This window comes from Parus major, chromosome 3 (assembly GCF_001522545.3).
Source record: "Parus major isolate Abel chromosome 3, Parus_major1.1, whole genome shotgun sequence".
Lineage (NCBI taxonomy): Eukaryota > Metazoa > Chordata > Aves > Passeriformes > Paridae > Parus > Parus major.
Window position 1 is genome coordinate 30,751,479 of NC_031770.1, and position 20,051 is coordinate 30,771,529.

At 50.6% G+C, this 20,051-nt stretch overlaps 1 protein-coding gene across 1 annotated transcript; it reads right to left on the minus strand.

Moving 5' to 3' along the window:
• Positions 1-169: 169 nt before the first annotated feature.
• Positions 170-13,951, minus strand: TMEM151B (transmembrane protein 151B). The gene is made up of 2 exons (XM_019005877.1): positions 13,943-13,951; positions 170-12,638 (listed from the first exon to the last, which is right to left on the minus strand). The coding sequence occupies exons 1-2, from the start codon at positions 13,949-13,951 to the stop codon at positions 11,202-11,204; spliced, it is 1,446 nt and encodes a 481-aa protein (XP_018861422.1). The 3' UTR covers positions 170-11,201.
• Between the last annotated feature and the right edge of the window lie 6,100 nt (positions 13,952-20,051).

The following is a 20,051-nucleotide window of genomic DNA, read 5'->3' on the forward strand; positions in this document are numbered from 1 at the left end:
GCGCATACATGAATTAGTTGGTCCGTTGACCACCTTGCTCAGGAGGTGTTAGGGAATTAAGCAAGTGGGTTGAGTTTCATCCCCTCCCACCCTCAGCAATGCAGGAGCCTCCCATACCCCCCAGCCCTACCCAACACCAGTGCTCACAGACCCAGTGCTGGCAACCACCTCAGTGAATCATCTGAAACTTTTATTACACTGATTTGGTTTACAATCTTTGATATTTCCAACAAAAAAGGCAACATTGTGATATACTGTTTGTACATATATAGAGAGACAGACAGAGCTAGATCATATTGACAGAGTTGAAAAGTAAAAACCGTTTCCCAGTGTTCACAAAAGAATTTATTCACCATGTACCCGCTTCTGCCTTGCCCTGTCTGATGGATACAGACACTGATGGTGCCACTGGCCCCTGGCCGACAGGACCTTTACCTGCACCATTTCATGCCCATATAGATCAGAAAGGATGGAGTGTGAGGCTGCCCTGACAGCATGGGCCACACAAGGGATGCTGACAGGGTTCAGCCCTCACAGGTTTGTGTAGCTCCCTTCCCAAATATTGATGGATGCTACAGGGGCTACATCCAGAACAATTCCTAACCAGCAGTACCAGCTGTGAAACCTCCCTACCAGGGCATCTTCCACTACTTGTTTCCCATCCTCGAGACCGAGGTATTGAATATACTTATTTATTTTTATTTGCATTTACAAAATATTTTCACTGGATGACACACCTCAATGAGATGAGAACTCATGTTCAGAAACAGCAGAAAAGACCCAGATCAGCATCAGGCTGATGAAGCAACAGCTCCAGCAGCGAGGGTGGGGGTTTAATGGGGATGGCCTGGTCTTAAGCAAGCCAGCCTGTAGCTCCAAGGACAGGGCTGCAGCTGGTCAGCCACTTGTGCAATGAAAGCTCATGCTTAGTGGGCAGTGATGAGATCCTGCAGACATGCTAGCAGACACATGAGGAACTGGCCACCAGAGCCAGTAAGGACAAGGGATGGAAAGAAAAGGGCTTGGGAAAACATCATCATCAGAAAAACTTCTGACTTGCTTTCCAGGATATTCACTGCTCATTTTCCTGCTAACTGTTGAGATTGTTAACATCACTTAAGCACCCTTCAAACCCACTCCTGGGCTGCCATGCGCAGCAATGCCTGGACATGTAGCTGTTGCCTGGAGAACTCTTTGCCCTCTCTCCTATCAATCTCTTGGCCAAAAGGCAAAGTCCAAACCAAGAAGCCTGCACCACTTGCCAACACCCAAAACCAACAGTCTGCAAGGGTTGAAACCATTTCAAATGTCACGCACTCTGGCCAGACAGCAACAGCGACAGCAGACTGTTGGAGTGTGAACATTCCTGCTGTTGGTGGGTTACTTGTCAGCTCCAGGTCCAGCTACCACAGGGTAGGTAACTAGCTGATCACTCTGTACTGAGTGCAGGGCTAGCATAGATACCTTAACTCTCACATGAGATCTATCTCCAAGATACTGGCAGGCTTTGAGTGGGGGGGGGATCATCTGTGGGCCTCTCTCTGGAGGAGGGAATGAGCTTGGGCACTGCCACCACCCACCAACACAGCATCAGCAGCATTCAGCAGAATCAAGCCGGGAGCATCCCCTCACCCATGGGTCTGTGCCAGAGAGATGGTGAGAGAAAAGGGGTGGCTGGCAGGTAAACAAGGGGGAATAACATGAGGGGGAATGCACTTGGGCTGTGCGAGCAGGTATCCCATCAGGCTGGAGCAGGGGCACCCAGCTGGCTCCCTCCCACAGCAGATGGTGAGCCCAGCTTCCGCTGCTCTGAGCAGAGCACACATGGCAGCAGGAGACAGTGGCCAGCTTCCCAAGCCTGGCGGTTTCTGTTCACAGAGACCCAGGCATCGATTTGCAAGGTGTCACACTGGCATATGCCACAAATACAATGGCAGGTTAATTTTGAGCAGCGAATTGGGGAGGAGGAACAGGCTGCCACAAGGATGGAGCAGAGACTGTACACAGAAATGGTTGCTGTATTCTGCCTCCCTTTGCTCCCATGGAGCTGGATTTGTCTGGGCTGAGCTGTCCCTGCCCATTTGGTGTCTGCTGGCCCTCTGCACAGTCAGCCAAGGTGTTGGTGGCTGGGGTTCAACAGCACAGGGGGGTCCTGTGCACTACCTCTGGGACAGCAAAGTGGGCTGAGGAGGAAACAGCACACATCTAAAACATAGTGCCAAGCATTCCTGGCCTGAAACACACCCCAACAACTAACACAAGCTCTCCCAATCACTGGGCACCCACCACTGCATTCCATCACCCCTACAGCATCTGTGCCATGTGTCCATCAGCTTCCCTCCAAACTCAATCAGCAGCTAGCCCCATGTACCACCCCACTGACAGGGCACTTTTGGCTAATCTAGATCCTTCCATGCTTCTTCAGTTGCAGTGAAGAGGGATGAAGCCTGAGCTCATGTGGTTGGGAAGATGGGAAGTGGCATAGAGCCAAGCCCTGCATCAGCTTCTCTAGGTGGAGGGGATGGCTCAGAAATTAAGCATTCCTCCTCCCTACAGGGTATGCCTGAAATAGCCAGGCTTGTCAGATCCCTGTCTCTGGCTGTGATGGATTAGCCTCTCCAAGGCACAAGGCAATTTATTCATTAGTGACATTTACACCTTGTGGCTGCATTAGCCATTGTGGTTGATGACACGTGCTCAAGCTGTCAGTGCTGGGCTTGGAGGCAACATTGCTGCTCCAACAATGCAGTGAGACATGGCCTGGGCACCTCAGCTTAGGAATACCTCCTGCCTTTCTCCTCAGCCAGAGCATGCACAGATTGCTTTGAAAGCCCACTCTAATCCCAAGCCTTTCTATCAAATGCCCTGCTCCATTTTTCCCCCACTCTCCCTGCCTTGCAGCACCATTGCTCCAGCACCACATCCTCCTGCCCCATTTTGCCTTGTCTCCTGTAAAAACCACCACCTTTGCAAAGCCTTTTACAGCTATTCTCAACCAGCTCTCTTCCTCCCAATGCTTGAGCATTCACATCCTATTCTGTCCTCTGTCAGCTGCCCTCAGCCTCAGCTGAGAAGCAGAGCCCATATTTGGAGACTTCTTCAGCAAGATATGCTGCATTCGCCATGATGCTGTGCCCCAGTCTTCCACTGCCACAACAGCTGACCTCTCCTCTCCTCCCTAGTCTGGACACCAGGACCAGCAAAACACCAAGGTCTTCTGTTTTCTAACTTAGGACAAGTGCTGTGAAATTCTCAGGGAAAGCACAAAGTGATGCCAAAGTGATGCCAGGATGTGCTGTGGTTGCTCTGCAGCAAGGGCAGGGAGCACTGCTGGAAGGCTGTGCACAGGCAAGATATGGTGAGGTCTGGCCACCAGCATGCCTGTGGTCATCATGCATCTGCTGGTATTTCATAGCTGGCCCATGGCGCCCAGCATGGAGGGGACCAAAATGATGTAAATGTACAGCCTCTGCTGAGTTCAGGGGAGGGGAATGCTTTGGCTAACTCAGAGGAATGACAGTTTGCACATTGGGTTTGGGAAGAGTGAGAAGAGCTGGAAAGCTTTGTCCAGGGAGCAGATCTGGCAGCTCTCCAGTTTATGGATTAGCTTGTTCTCAAACACAGCTTGCTCCATGCTTTTATCCCTGCTCCCTGCCACTCACTGCAGCAAATGTGACACTTCACACCATCTCCTCACAGAAACCAGGTCAGGAGTTTCCTCTCATGACGAAAAAGCAATGTTCTGTCACCCTGAAAAGCCCTTGCTGCAAAGGTGGATGGGTGTCACCACATCAAAAGCCACAAACACATCAACCCTCCACAAGGCCACATATTCCAGCTGTGCATGAGCATGCAGAACCCCACCCTGCCACATCTGGGTGGATGGCTATGTCACACTTCCAGGGGCAGAGAAAGATTTTAAACTCTGGCCTCTATTCCTGATCAACCTACCCCACACTGCAAAGCCAAAGGGCAACCATCCTGATCTGCCTTGGGCATTCCTTCTCCACCAGCATGGCACATTAACAACAGAGATGGAAGGAGTGGAGAGTTTAAACCCACATCTTTGTCAATTTTTTATCTTTTTTTAAGCAAGGCAGAGCAATGTGAAATACTTCTCACAGCTGTTAAGGCCTTCTAGTTGTATTTCAGTTTGAAAAAGCCATTGGCATTTCCAAAGTGAAATCCTGTTTTTTGGGGTCTAGTTGTCACTGCTGTTTCCCCAGTCAGCTGAGCAGTGCTGCTCCATCAGACACAGCGCTACTCTCGCTCCCCTCTGCTCAGCCCCTGGGGACAGGCTCTTCCTGGGGGCCAGGTGCAGCACAAACAGAGCCCACTGGCTTCTGCCAGGGCCAAGCAGGTGATGCCTGCTTTCAGCTGATCCTGCCTCTGCATCTGCTTCTGGAAATGTGCATAGACTCAGGCTTGGGATTTTTCAAACTTTCACCCTGACTGGTTCATGGGCTGCCATCCAAAGTCTGAATTCATGTCACAGCAGCTGACAGCGCTGCTAATGGACATTGGGACCATGGGACTGATACAAAGTACTACATCATCTCACCACATTCTAACTAGGCTTTTTCTTTCACTAATGTGAGTAGCTCAGATTGCAGAAGCAGCTTGTGCTGATGGAGAGTGAAAGAACCTCATGCATCTGTGGGTGAAGTTACTTTGTTCTACAAAATCCACTAAATTATAATCACAGTAGGTGATCCATCCATTCACAGAGTTCCAAGGACTGGGGAAGATAGTTCAGGATGGGCACCAATTTCTCACAAGCTTCATTTCCCCCAAACAAAGTTTACAAAAACCAAACAAACGAACAAACAAAATGGCCCAACAAAAAAAATTCCTGGGGAATGGGGGAGGAATAAAACCCACTTAGCTTTCCAGCAGCCACTGTGCTTATTTTCAGTGCTGGATGGCCATGCTGCACATTGTAATGGGCTCCTGAAAATCTGGCAGCTTCTGGAAGAGTTGCATAGGTGGATGATATACCTGTTAGTAGAGCCTGTTTATGAGCTGCAGAAGAGGAGCTTGTTGAACTCCACAGGGAAACTGTCCCTCCCCCAAGACAGACATGAGGTAAGGAGGGAAGGAAGAAGGGCAGACCATGAGGCCATGGGTCTTGCAGGTTCAGTTCTGTCCTTGAGACCTCTTTTATCTTAGAGGCAGAAAGGCTATTGTCCTGTGGGAGAAGGCTCCACTCCCAGTGCTGTAGAGGTGCTATGGAGGTCAATTTGCTTGTTAGCTTGCTTTTGAGGGAGTTGACAAGATCACATCCATGGCCATAATGTTCCCCTTGGCAGAGCAGCTGTGATAGAGGCAGTAGAGCAGAACAATTCAACCCACTGCTTGTAGAAACTACAGATATTCAACATTCATTCATGTTGGCCAAGTCCCAACACAAAATCTATGCATGAAAGCAACACTGTGACAGATCATGTTTTCTGGACTCAAGGACAGACCCCTCTGAGGAGCTGCTAAGTCAACCTCACATTAGTATAGTACCAGTGGCTTCAAAGTAAAATTACACTAGAAAGGAACATAGCCCATTAATTTCTACCTGAAGTGTGACTGTAACCCCTTCCCACTTTTTTCCAGAATTTCCACAGGGAAAACAGCCCTAGGCAGGCTCAGCCCCAAGTCCCCCCTAGGGTCCCAGGTCCAATGAACCAACCTTTGGTCCCCATGCATACCTGGCTCAGTGGAGAGTGTAGGCCCAAGTGCATCACAGGAGGCAGCAGCACCAGATAGAGCTATCACTGTGTTTCATTTCTGACATTACCTGGATCCAGATCATATTCCTATAGACTTTATTCTAACCACTCAATATGAATGAAACATGATCAGAAGGACATATCCCAACTTGAGACTTACAGCTCTTTGGTAACACACCGTCTTGGTGGTGGTGTAGTATTTCAGACCCAGCCCCTACAGTGACTGCAGCAGAGTAGGAGCGCACTGCAGCCAAGTTTGTACCCCGATAATGGCAGCACCCTGGTGACATGAGATAGCAGTACCGAAGCTGTAGTTGGAAAGGCTGGAAGAAGAGCTTAAAAGGCATTATTCATCCCACCTGCAAATCAGCAGGTGCTGTTTTACTGGCATCGGATGCTACCTAACTTTCTTAAACTTCCACTTAATAAATCTTTTCCTGCATGGGCATCCATCAGTTGTTAAACAACTCTGCAGCCTCTTGAGTGAAGAGACAACAAAGAGGGCATGGACCAGATGGATCTCTAATGTGCAATTTATGGGAGAAAGGAAGTGGGGTGCATTTGTTCAACAATAGATGAACAGCTACTTCCCCAGCCTTAATAATGTATATTTGCCTGGAAGGCCTGGCCTTGGCCATAGGCTCAGATTCCATCTCCCCATCCTAATGAACGCCCCTACAGCTGTTTACCCTGAGAGCCCTCTTTGAAACCTCTCTTCTTGGTGTGGAGTGAGACATGACACACAGAGGGCTCAAAGAAATACCACTTGGCTCGTTGGTGTCATCGACTGGTTCTGCACAAGCGAGGTGCTAGACACTATGTGGGAAGCTTACACTGTGCTGAAAGATAGATAAATGTCTGGTGATGTGTCTTGATGATCAGCTAATCCAGAGCTTCTCACACACTTCTCTCTCTCTTTTTCTCCAGTTCAGAAAAGCTGGAGAGCTTTTAAGTATCTGACAAGTACATTGACAGCAATGGGAAACACCAAATAGCTCAAACTAATTCTCCAGCCTTGCAGCAATAATGACTAGCCCTCTTCTGGGTTGTATTAGGGCATGAAGGGCCACAAAGAGGAGCTGGTAGCATTCCTGCCTCCCTCCTTCTGGTGTATGAGGAAAGTCTGCTGCTAAGTGCAATACTGAGCCTGACTCTCAGCCCATGGAAAACTGCAATGTTTGAATCATGTATGATTAAAACCAAAGCCATCCGACTGCAGAGATCCTTCTAGTTATTGCCCCCATTACACTGACAAGAACCCAGCTTTGATCTTCCCAGAGGGTGATGCGTACTGTACTGCTTTCCTTGTGTAAGCAGCCAGCTGTATACTCCGCTCACTTTGAAGAGATCTGCACCAGAAACGGGGACACAGCCACCCTGACAGATCAAGGCACTGTTTGCATCTTTGGCCCTCTTTCCCAGGCTAGGCTTAGAGCAAGAGTGACATACTTGCTACACAGTGAAAACTTCTGCAACACCACTCAAGCCACGGTCTGGCAAGTGAGGTCAAGACTTTGGGACTGGTGGAAGAGAAGGCTATAGAAAACAGGCCTACTTGTGTCAGGAAGGCTATGAGAAAAAAGAACAGAACCAATTAGACTCACCAGTCAACAGAGGAGAAGTAATGGGATTAAGATACAGCAGGAAGAACTCAGGTATAAGGGAGAAGGTTATCCTGAGAGGAGCAGATTGGGCCATCAAATGACCTGCCAAAGGAATCATCATCGCCAAGACAGATAGGCAGAGAGCAGACACAAGTCTCAGGAAGAGCAGACACCTGACTGCTGCACAGCCCAGAGCTGTGGTGGGTGATGTGTATGTGCCAGAAGATGGGACTACTCCACCATGTTCTGGCCATGTGCCAGAACAGGGACAGGCCATCTCTAGGTATCTGGCGCTCGTAATCTGAGACATAAGGAGAGTTACAGCAGTCGTCCTTGGCCCAGGGCACTGTGGTCTCTCACCAACACTCAGGAGGAAACCCTCTTTGCTGACAGTATCCCATGCCAGGAGATGGAAAGAAGAGCCCAGTTTTCTGCTCTGAACTTTCCTGACTGACTAGACATGCCAAGATGAAATCCAGTTCCAGTTTCTCATCTTCAGCTCCACCATACTTCTCTGTCAAGCCACAAGGCAGCTCCTGTCCGTGTTGCCCAGTCCTGCTGCCCTACCATGTCCAAGTGCACCATCCCCCTTTTCTGAACTTGAGGCATGTCTCCACCCTTGGGAGAATGGAATAGGATGAACCAGGGGAGCAAGTTCTACCAGGCGCATTTGGGTAGCAGGGCCAAGAATATGAGGGATGGGATCTGTGAGAAATCCTGGCATGCAGTGGGGAACACTGACTAGAGAGGTCCCACTTCTCAGGGTACTGTGGGTCTAGACCAGCCACAGACAGTAGCACTGGGACTACAGCTGGGACCTGGCTGCAGCTGGCACCATGTACATGGGGAAGGTGTTCAGTAACAGAAAGACTGTATGTGTCCTGTGGGTCAGAAGAGCAGCCATGCCTCAAAGATCATCTGGATAGAAGATCACCTGTCCACCTGGATAGACCACCTCCATAGTAGGATTTCATAGGTGAAAATGGGGCTAGAGGAAGAATGCAAGGCATTCTCAAGGAAAGCTCCAGAAAGAGCTGAGGACAGGTGTCTGAAACTCTGCTGCAGGTGCCAAAAGCTGGGGGGCACAGAGACCCTACTAATCTGCCCCTGTTGGAAGACTGTCTGTGCCCCAGGAAGCTAAAAGGCCTGCCAAAACTTAGATAAATCCATCTGTCCAAGGCACCTTGGAGACTGGAGATAGAAATATGAGCCATTACTGCCTAATTTAAGCAATGTGCAGGAGATTTCAAAGAGAACATGTCAGGAAGGACAAGCAGGAATCTCATTCCTCACTAATGACCCATTGCAGCTCCACTGTCTCAATTCACTCCAACATACAAGCACACACCATTATCTCCCTGGAGTCAGGAGGACACTCCACATTGGCCTTGGCTTACAATAAGCCCTTGAAGAGAGAAGCACTAGTGCACAGCAAACCAAATGTCATTATTAAGCAAGGAAATCCCAAGGCTGGTTTCGTCCAGTCTGAATCTATGCCAAAAATAACAGAACAAAATGCAGAGGGATGTGCCTATACCAGAGACCTTATGCTTCTCTGTCCTCCAACATACTCTCTTCCTTAAGCCAGCATCTAGCTCTGGTAGTGAAAGTAAGGGCAGATGCTAAGACAGAATCATAAACAGAGTGAGATTTAAAAAAAATTTCCTGTTCAAAGCACTGTTGTTTGTATTCTAGCACCCAAGACACAGGATGACAAGCTGACTCGAAGGGCAAGAGACACTAAACGAGATATGCAGGGCATAAAGAGCAGAACAGATTGCTCTGGGGGAAATGAAATGTCAACAGGTGCTGACCACTACAGGCTTGCCAGCAGGAGATGACTTTCAAAAGAGGATCAATGTGGTACATGGGTATATTTGCAGCCTCCTCAAGACCTGGGAGGCAAAGCAGTACATCAGCACAATGAGAGAGACAGACAGACCCCTCATTTATACCTGTCAGGAGGAAGATGGCTGGACTAAATACAATACCTCACTCTCTGACCTTCTGCAGCAGATGGGGAGTCAGACACCAAGCACAAATGCCCAGGTGCCAGTGGATTTGTCCTTGTCACCCAAGATGTGCTGTTCTTAGATTTTTTTCACCACAGCTGATGAGGGAAGGAGGGTGAAGCTGAGAAGTAGTGCTGTCTGGACTCAAGTGGACTCATGAAGCCAGAAATCACTGGCTGATTAGGCATGTACTCCCCGAAGGGCTGACTGAAAAGGAGACAGCTTTTCTGAGAAGAAAAGAGATCTGAGGATGTGTTGCTGGAAGTGGAAAAGGTGGGTGTCTGCATGCTGCAAACACTGTTGCAGCTTCAGTGACATGAACGATCCTTGCCCAGTATCACTGAGATCCTTTCCAGCAGGGTAGAAGGGGTAGCACAAAACTCAGTGCAACCTGCCCTGACAAGAGCAAGGCAGAAAAACCCAGTAGCTAATGAGCTACACAGAAGTGACCTCACTTCTCACAGCCTTATACCTCCCTCCAAACACCTCTGCCATTGAAAACATTTAGTTTAAATCAGGTTCTCCTCTAACGCATTCCTCGTCTCTGTTCTGCAGAGCATCCCTCCTGGCATATGCCTCCTGCACTGGTCCGGCACCAATAGTGGGGCCCCACAGAAACAGAATCCTTTTGATCCTCCTTTCTCCAGCCAAAGTTCCTAATGTTTCAGCATGCTTTTGCATTTGTCCCTCCTATCCCCTCAGAGCTCTGTGCCTAAATGAGGCTTCCAGGAGCCTGCAGCTCAGAGCCCACAGCCAGAGCCCAGCTGAATCTCATGCAAAATTCACTTGTGCAGACATGCACCAACCTGCTGCTCCATTATCAATAGGTGAACTGCAGCTGAACCTATCAGAGATTTCCTTGATGCTGAGCCAATTAGGACTCACTTCAAAGCCAGGAAGGTCCCCAGCCACTTCACGCGCCACCTGATACCATGATGTCTGTCCCAGTGCCATCCTCTTCCCCTTCCCCAGCTCACCAGGGGCCTCCCATTTTCTCTTTCCAGCTGAGTTCTCCTTCAGCAAACACATCAGTAGCACTGCAGATCTCTGCTCCATCTGGATTTGCACATTCATCCCTTCCCTGGTGCTGCATGCCCAAACAGAAAACTCTTTACCAAGCAGATGCTGACTCACAGCTGGCACACTGAAGCTTCCTAAGGAGCTGAGCCTGGGATCCTCTGGAGGCAATGCCATTCCCAGCAGTGAGAACAAAGTAACAGTCGGAGCATGGTCTAAAAAAATAAGTGGGGAGGGTGGGGAATGGTCAAGGGGGAAGGGGAAGAGGTGGACTCATGGATTTCAGCCTTTGCTCTAACCTGCCACTCAGCACTATGTGCCTAGGTACCCATAACCTTCTGTCACAGGCAGCAACACCCTGCTCCCAGGGGCTTGTTCTCCTCCACCCTGTGAGCAGTCTCACTCCAGTATGGGAAGCAGGGTGAGAAGAGGTGCATCAGGGTGGTTTTTGGTAGCTGCTGGTTCCTTGGAGCACATGCCAGCCTGGAGCTAATTTGGCTGGGAGCCAAAGCCACCCCCTGCCTGCATCAGGCCTGTCGTTTTATTCCCCTCTCTGGGTCTCAATACCGTGAATTATGGTTTTGCTGTTGGTTTGGCTGAATTTTTTTTTCTTTTTTGCATGTGGTGATTGGTCTAGAGTTCTGTGCCATGTCAGGGGGAGCATCAGTATTCACCCCTCTGGGAGGTCAGAACCACAGCAGGGGAAGATTTTGCTGGCTGCCAGAGCAGGATGCCATGCCCACTCCATCCTGATGTCCTCCTAGGCTTTCCCCCTTGTGCTCCTCTCCCCAAATCCTGTGCTGTCTTGGGCCAGACAACAGACAATGAGATCTCACCGCCTTCTGCTTTCACAGTGAGGTTTCCACGCAGGACCCATTGCGATGGAGATGACGGTGGTCGTGGTTCAGGCAGCCTTCATTACGGTGTACAATGAGGACAGGAAAGTAGAGGGCATCCTGATAAGGAGGGGGGTCTTCCTCCTCCACAGTCACCTGGCTGGAGAGGCGTGTCTGCTCAGTAGGGCAGCTCTGCTCGTTCAGGCTGCCACTCCGGCTCTGCCAGAGGCAGCTGCGTCGTGAGCCATACAAGCGGCCCAAGGAGAAGCGGCTGCTGCTGAAGGGAATCCTGGGGCTGCCATTGCAGATGCTCAGAGCACTGCGGGAAAAGATGGAGGAGCTGCTTATAGTCCTGTGGCACCGCTCACAGTTCTGCCGGTAGCCCCCGTAGCGGCAAGCAGAGTAGTTGGTGCAGCCGGAGAGCCCCACCAAGTCCATCAGGACTGCTTCTGAGTAACTGGGCACCAGCTGCTGGTTGGATCGTATGTGCCATTCCAACTCGGTGCTGTCCACTGTGTTGACACGGGGCATCCTCCGGCAGAAGGACCGCTCCTCAGCCGGTGTCACTGCCACATAGTCGAACCCAAAGAGTTTTTCCACATGGTAATGGACATAGGAGGTGCGGTACTCATTTAGTACGCGCAGAGGCCAGGATAGGGTCAGCAAAGCTGCCACCCAGAAGACATAGTGAGATACGTACCAAGGCAGGTTGTCTGGGTCAGAAAAGGCCACCATGTATTCCTTGAAGTCCACATTTTTGAGATGCATCCCCTCCCTGGCCTCCATGTAGTCGTCTAGGCCCTCGTTCTCTGTGAAGAAGCGGGCTCGCTGGGTCAGATAGGAGTTCTCAGACTCCACATTGGCAAAGCTGAAACACTTGGTAAAGCGGAGCCGTGTGGCTGGGTAGCTCTCCAGGTCAATGAGGTCCTTGGAGATGTCCTTAACTCCACAGTTGGAATAATCAAACTCAGCCTCTGCCACGTGGGTGTTGACCCGCTCATGGTACACTTGGGTGGTGGTGTAGGCATCCCCGTTGCGGTAGCGGGTAACCTGCCGGGTCCTACGGACGTAGTGGTAGCTGATGGCCTTCCACCAGATGCAGGGGGTCGCCTGCTGCATCCGCTGCACACGTTCATGCACGCTCTCCACATCTACTTTGTACTGCAGCTCATTGCGTGTGTAGCAGTGCCAGCACTCCACCAGGTACACCACGTAGAGCATCACTAGGAAAGCCAAGGGGATGTAGACATAGCCATTGGAACAGGGGCTGTCATGGTACATCATGGACTTGCCCTTGTAAGCGCTGTCGAAGGTCAGCCGGGTCACCTTGGTGACATGGCACCAGGTCATGGCTCCCATGCAGCCATACATGAGGAGGGACAGCAGCAGGCATTTCCAGTGGGACTCACGGCACAGGGACTTGCTGAGAGACTGCTTCACTGGCCGCTGCTGCTCCGGGGGACCAGGGAGAAGGAGAGAGAAAACAAGAGAGTAATCAGTAGGCTGCAGTGGCAGGGGAAGGGGAACAGGTACCTATAGCTCTGTGGACAGAGACAAAACAGCAGATGCCATGGGGCTCCTGGCCTCAGCAGGCAGAGCAGAGGCTGGGATCTCTTACAGGATGGCAGTCATGCAGCACAGGCAACTGTCACCCTCACCTCCCTTTGTTATGCTCTGCCCCTCCCTGGGAGACAGACAGAGCCCAGCTGGACATGGGGGAGAGTGGCAAAGGACAACTGTCAGCCAAGCATTCCACTTTTTCAACAGGGAGCAACCCCTACCATTGCCACTTCCCAGGGAGTGCTATTGGAGCACGAAGTAAGAGTCTGGGTGACTTTCTCCACATTCCTCAGCTTTTGCACCCACCCCATCAGCACAGGCAGCTCTGATATCATCCCACCTGAACCCCTCACCACCGCTCATCCCACTGCACATGAGTCTCTCCCCTCTTCCCAGTAACGACCAACAGCAACATTCCAATTTTTCAACCAGGGTGGCACAAGCTTCCTGGTGTGCCTGTAAGATGAAGAAACAGACCTTCTGCAGCTGGGAAGGTCTGTGTTGGGTAATGACAATTCCCGCTACAACACTTGACAGCCTAAGGAGCTCTGAAGTGCTTCTCAAGTGCTTTATAAATCACACCAATGAGAAAGTACTTTTCCACGATTGAAATGTGGCCACCTCTGGTAGGAGAGAAAGCAAATATGGAGTAACATCCTAAAAAGTGTTCAGGCTGGAAGGGAGGAGCATCCTAGCAATCTGCAGCAGTAAGGAGGGCAAGAGGCCACTCACAGCTGCTGGCAAACATGCCTGCTTGCACTCAGATTCAGCTGTGACAGCCCATATTTCTGAAAAAACTACTCTTAGGTCTTTCATGGTGAGTAGAAGGCAGAACTTCAGCAACAGAACTTTTTAAAAGGATTGCACTGGTGCCTTTACCATAGAACGGTGCCGGGTTTCACACAAACCCATGAAAAATTTCGGTTATGGAAACCTCTGTCACTCTGCAACATTCTGAAGTCTCAAGTATTGATCAAGCTTTTGTCATCTGACATCATTCCACCCAAAGAAAGAACAGGCAAAGTAACTATTTGCTTTTTTATACAGAAGATTTCAACCAACAATCTCCAAAGGTGCAACCTGAGCGAGGGGGCCAAGAACCCCAGCCTTGTGCAGATGTCACAAAACTCACTCAGGCTTCAAGCTTTGCTCTCCCTCTACACCTGCAGGCAGAAGCAAGCTCCTGAGCTCACCTCTACCATGGCAGGGGCCAATGCCAGCTGTAATGACACTGCTCACAGCACTGCTGTCGCTGGTGCTGAATAGATCACACGGACACAGCTCGAGGTGTGGTGAAAGGAAGCACAAGTTTATTTTTCCTCACAGAAATCCTGTGGTTTCTGACCACGGCCAGGGATTGGATGGTCAGGATAACACTTTCCCACTGCACTGGCCATGAGAGATGCCCATCACAAGACACGTAACAGAAGGAATGTATACCTATCTCTATGTTTACAGTTACTGTACTGGGAAAGTCTTAGAAAACTATGTCAGCAAGCTCAGAAACTGAGTTTTCAGGGCGACACAGCACTGCAGTCCAAGCCTGGCTTCATTGTTTTCCACTCCTGAGCATGCTGGGCTGGAGAGGCCTCTCATCCAGGAATCCCAAAAACCTGAATGGGTTCACACTGTTGGAAAGCAAGAGGGGCACTTTCACTCTGGCATGAAAAGGAAAATTAAAGCAAGAACCAGAGGTCACAAGGCCACTAGGGTCTAGGGACAGATCTGGGCTTCTTCTTTCATTTAAGAAATTAATCTTGCTCTACTGAAGAACCCCTCATTCCTGGCTTGGTGCTCTAGAGTCCCACAGGTCAATCTTTCCTACCCGCCCTTGTCACAGTCACCAGGGGGACTTCTGTCACTGCACTCAGCAGGGCTGGATCCTGCCCAAATCTCCAACAGAGGTTTTTCTCCTAGAGGCATGGAGCTCCCCTGCCTGCCCACCCTAACACCCAGCCCATGATAACCAGAGCAGGTGGCACATTCAGAGAAACCACTGTTGGCAAGGGGAATGGTGGTACATCCCACTGGCAGTCCCAGGTATCAGTAATGCTGAGCTCCCCTCTTTGAAGCCACTAGCTGAGAGAAAGACAGAACCCAGGGCTGTCAGGTGGGGTGGTGCCAGTCTGCAGGCAACTCAGAGAGGTGCAGGGTGGCTCTGCTAACAGTGGACATGTGGACAGTGCATGGACACACGTGCAGCCCAGTCTTCCCAGTGCAACTGACCACTGCAGCAGCCTCACAGTCATGAGGCAAGAAGGCAACCCCAGGTAAGAGAAAAATGAGTGAGGAGAAGAAGGAGGGGCGTTTCAGAAGGCAGAGCCACCTGAACTGTGCTCTGCCTCCTGAAGTCAGTGCTACAGCTCCAAGAGCCTGCTCAGACCTCTCTGTCTTCGCTTAGTTGCAACACAGCTCTCCCCTGCTGGAATACTCTATCACTACCCAGGCAGCTAAAGGCTTCCTCTCTCACTGATGCCTTCTGTGTTGCAGGCTTTCCCTGGCAGTGGCAGCTCTAACTGTGAGGATCTAAAGGAGCTGCTAAGCCAAAGGAGGAGCATGGGAGGGTCTGAAAAGGGCCTTTGGAGTGGTATATGCCAGACATGGGATGTCTGTGGGGTGTGAATGCTGAGAAAAAGCACCTTGTTTAGGAGGCAGATCTGCAAGCAGAACACAAGGAATAAAGCAAAGCATCCAGCTCATTCATTTGCCAGCTGGGGAAGGGGCACCAGAATGACAGGTCTTTGGACACATCTGTCTCAGAAAAGCGAATTCCACCTCATAGTCACTCCCCAGCCCTTCACATTCTGCACATTCTCCTGTGTCACAGGAGAAGGGAGATGCTGGTTGTCACCCTGCAGAGATGTAGGCAAGCCCCGCTGCGGTTACCCACCTAGGGCAGGGAGCACAATGCAGCCCGGGCTTGGTTCCAGGAACTGTGTTAGCAGGGCTCTAGTCCATGCATTAGTCTCCTCCTAGGACTACGCAGTATTTAGATACTGCAGCGCTTTTACAGGGTCACACTAACCCTGCTGTAAACTGTTTACAACCCAGCTTTGTCCTAGGCTTTTGAGGTAAAATGCATACACCTCAGCTGCACTGGTGGGGTTTCTGAAAGCTGATCAAGTGCCAGTGACAGGATACAACCACAGCAGAGTCAGAGGAGGAGCCAGATGCAGTCTAATCCCAATAGGAACTGCAGCATCCCTGCTCCTCTCCCAGGCTGCAAAGGGCTCACAGGAGCAAACAACCAGCTCCACAGATTCCCCTACAGAAGCAGCTGAATAAGGTTGTCTCCTTGAGTTCTTAACCAGCCTTGGGTAAGTCCAGCATAGCAAACAAGCAGATGAAAAAGCTGGGGAAAGAGAAATCTGTCTCAGAACAGTGTCATTAGGAGGAGAGCAGACACTGATATAAATGACATCGTCATCTGCCTGCTGCAGTCTGATGGAATGAGGCAAAAGACTTGCCCTACTTCAGTGCAAACAGGGTTTCCCTCCACCACTGGGAACCTCCCTCAGTGCTCAGGCTCCAGCACTGGAGAGCAGTAAGCAAATCTGCTATTGCAGGTGCACTGAAACATCTCTGCAGTGCTAAGGGGCAAGGCTGGCCATAGCTCAGCCGAACCTGCTGTGGGATCCCAACCAGCTCCCTTTTCTGTACTGCAGTTCACCTTGTAGAACGCATGGGGCAGCCCTCAGCAGGCGCTAACTGAGACACATCTCAGGAAAGGCAATGGGTAGGCTGCTGCTTGGGCCTTCACACCCTCCTGCATGGCTCTGGCCTCTGACATTGCCTCTGAAGTGGGCCCACACTTGCAGTTGCTACTAGGGATGCATGGGGAGGAAGGCGATGACTCACAAGCAGCCGTGAAGGGAAAGGAGACACCTGTCGCCCTGAGAATCAGACCTTTTGATATTATTTTCATAATTTCTAGCCACTTTCCCAGGAAAGTAACTATAAAGATAGGTGTTTATACATTCCATTAAAGATATGCCTTTTGATGGATGTCTCTCATGGCCAATGCGGTTGGGAAGGTGGTAACCTGATTATCCAATCCCTGGTCATGATCAAAAATCTATAAATATTGAAAAGACAGAATAAACATGCTTCTTTCATCACACTTCGAGCTGAGTCTGTGTGAATCATTTTGTGTCCGACAGTGACAGGTGCCCACAATGCACAGGGCAGAGGCAGTAGAAGAGGGGACCACCGTCACTGCTTGCTCTAAACTCCTTTGAGATCTGGGGGGGATCCTCTTCTAAAAAAACAGCCTCAAGGGGACAAACATGCCCATCACCTCAGTGGCCGAGCACATGGGTCATCTTAATCACCTTAATCACCCCTGCAACCTTGACCCTGCAGGTCAAGGTTCTGAATACTAAAACCCTTCAAGTTCTTCAAGCTACTCCCTGTAACAGCCTGGCCCTGGTCCCATCCATTGTCCCCTTCTTTAGTGAGTGTTTCCATGTCATTACCTCCCATGCCTCCCACCCACCTCTCCCTGCAGAGACCTCTGTGAAATCTCCAATTTACCTCCAGAACACTAAACCTTTATTTTTCAAGACAGCCTGGGATTCAGAGGGTTAGGTGTCCTAGAGACAGCCCTCTAAAGGGCTGAAAAAAACAATAAAAAAAAAGCCCCAGAGAATCAGCCTGAAGACCCAGGTAGCTCCCGAGTGCCAGGTGGTGGCAGCAGCTTGCAGGGGATTCCAGAGGGACTCCTGAGCATCAGTTTCCATGGCTCTGCCCCAGGATTCACTTACATCATGCAAGAAATTAATAAGCCCTGATCCCTTTAACCTCAAATCCCCAGAAAAAAAGGAGGTAGGGAGGATCCAGTCATTTCTAGGAATTACCACTGTCTTCCAAGGCTCTGGACAAACACTGGCAACTCCTGGATGGTCCCAGCAAAAACCCACACCACACACTCCATGCCTACAGCCCAGAAACTATCTGCCTACAAGAAAGAGGTGGCTCAGTCCCAGGCTTGCAGTGTTGCCAACTGCAGAGGACAGAGGAAGGCTGAGCATTGACAAGCCAGGGAATCCTGCCAGCAGTCAGCTCCTGCAGTGGTACCAAGGTCTCCATTTTACACAACCTCTTGGAAGAGGACTGGTTCCTTCCATCAGATCCCACCTGAGCATCAGGACAAGGACATGTTTTTGCATGTTCTCAGGCTAAAGAGATTGTCCCTTGGAGTCTCCCGTCCTCCAAGCATGCACTGAGTGAAATTCAATTCACCAACACTGAATGTGGGTGTAGGCATGTGATGCCAAGATGGAACAAGGGCTCAGTCAGCTCTGGTTAGTAGCTCTTGCTACTTGCCTTGCTGGGACAAGCTGAAAAGCACATGAAGCCCTGCCTGGCTCCCAGGTACAGCAACCTGAGATATCAAGATGATGCACCTTCAAACGGACCAGGGCACATTTCCCACTTTCCAGACATCTCCTCTGGCTTCCCACTCACCCTGGCCAATGGACCCTGACATGTGGGATTCAGCCACACTGCAGGGGCACTCAGCAATGCTGGCACCAACAGTTGGTTCTGATGGAAATGAGGACATTGCACAGCCTGTATGGTGTTATATAGGCACTAGAGGGGAGGAGGAACATTCTTCCCTGCTGATAGTTCTGAAGACAAGAGGATTGCACTAGGTAGGTTAGATGAATCCAAGCTCGCCACTAAAGTCTTTCCTCATTGCATCAGATGAGACACCAGCAAGCATGGCACCATCACAAGAGGCTGCAGATTTTCTCTCCTCCACCAGTTGTTTCATTCAACTGATAGCTTCTGGCCACAAGGAGGATGCCCTTAGCCTAAACAGAGCAGATCATGAACTACAGCCTTTCTGCTTGCTCCCATGGAGTATTATATTGACACCCTAATTGCTAGCTACTACAGACAATCTTATCCAGCCAGACAATCTTACAATTTTATAATCCCTGCAAGCCAGGGGGCACTGTAGGTGAGGGAAACTCATCTGGGCACTGCCCCTGCTAGACTTCTTTCAGCCAAACTGGCTCTTGCTCTGGGACCTCTGAAGATTCTGTGCTGTTTTGAAAGTACAACCAGCACTGCCAGAGCACGGGCAGTAAGAGACCACATCACAGCATGGCACAAGCATATCCCCATGCTAAAAAAGTGCCTCACAGTTTAGCTGCCCTCATCAGGATCTCCTTGAAGAGCTGGGCTCAGGTCATCAGGAGCTGTCAAATGCAGGCAGTAGGAGAGGAACAGACAAAGGGCAGAGTATACATTATTTGTACAGCTTCCCAGTGCTTGAACTTCAGCATTCCTCTGAAGGAATTATTATTTCTGCAATTATTTATATCTAAATATAAGTCTGTATATAGAGAATAACTGTGCATGGGCACTCATGTTCTGCCCAAGCCAAGGAGACAGAGAATACCAGGATTATGCAGCACTCACAAACTACAGCTCCACAACAGCAGAAGGGGAAGTGATGTACCAGCTTCAGAGTACCCCTCCAAGCGGCCCTTTGAGCTGTGGTCTCACCAGACAGGACAGCCCATCACAGTAGGAGAACGCTGCCCTTCCTACACTGCCTGGTTGTTCTCCATGGGTCAGCAGCCCCATGGCATAAAGTGAGTCTCAGCAGTCGGTGTTGTTGCCTTCACTCTTCTTAGGAAGCCCAAAGTGGCAAGCAGGATCTGTGGAGGCACACAATGGCACACTTGCCTCCCGGTGGTGCTCCTGAGGCACAGGGCACTCCACTCTTGACCCTTTCTGGCATCTGCTGCCTGGACTCCAGAAAAGTCATCTGCTGAGGGAGACTGCAGCACACCTGGAGGCCAGGCTGTGCTGGTACCTGGCCTGCCCCAGTCTGCACCTTCCACTTTCCCCAGCCAGCCTCTAGCTGGGAGCAGCCACCAGCAACAGACCCTGGCTTTGCCATGTCCCCAAGCCCTCTACACTGCTGCCCACCGCGTCCTCCCTCACAGTGACCCAGGCAGCTGTGCCACATCCTGGATGCCCCCAGAAGCCAGCGCACAGCAAGGAGGGAGTCTCCACGTCCACTTCTCGCAGGCATAACAAGCTCAGCCCGTGGCAGTAAACCCAAACGGTGCCACGCGCTTCTCGTTCGTGATTTTTTTTCCCTTCCTCCTCCATCCCGGCCACTCCAGCCCCGGCCTCCGCTCCGGACGGCGCTGGCTGCTGCTTCCCTTCCAGCCTCGGAGGCTCCGCGGCGATCCCCAGGTGACAGAGGAGCGCTGGAGAAGAGGTGCGCTGGGGCAGCCCATCGGTGGCGGGGACCGACCAGGGCGGGCATCCTCGCCTCCC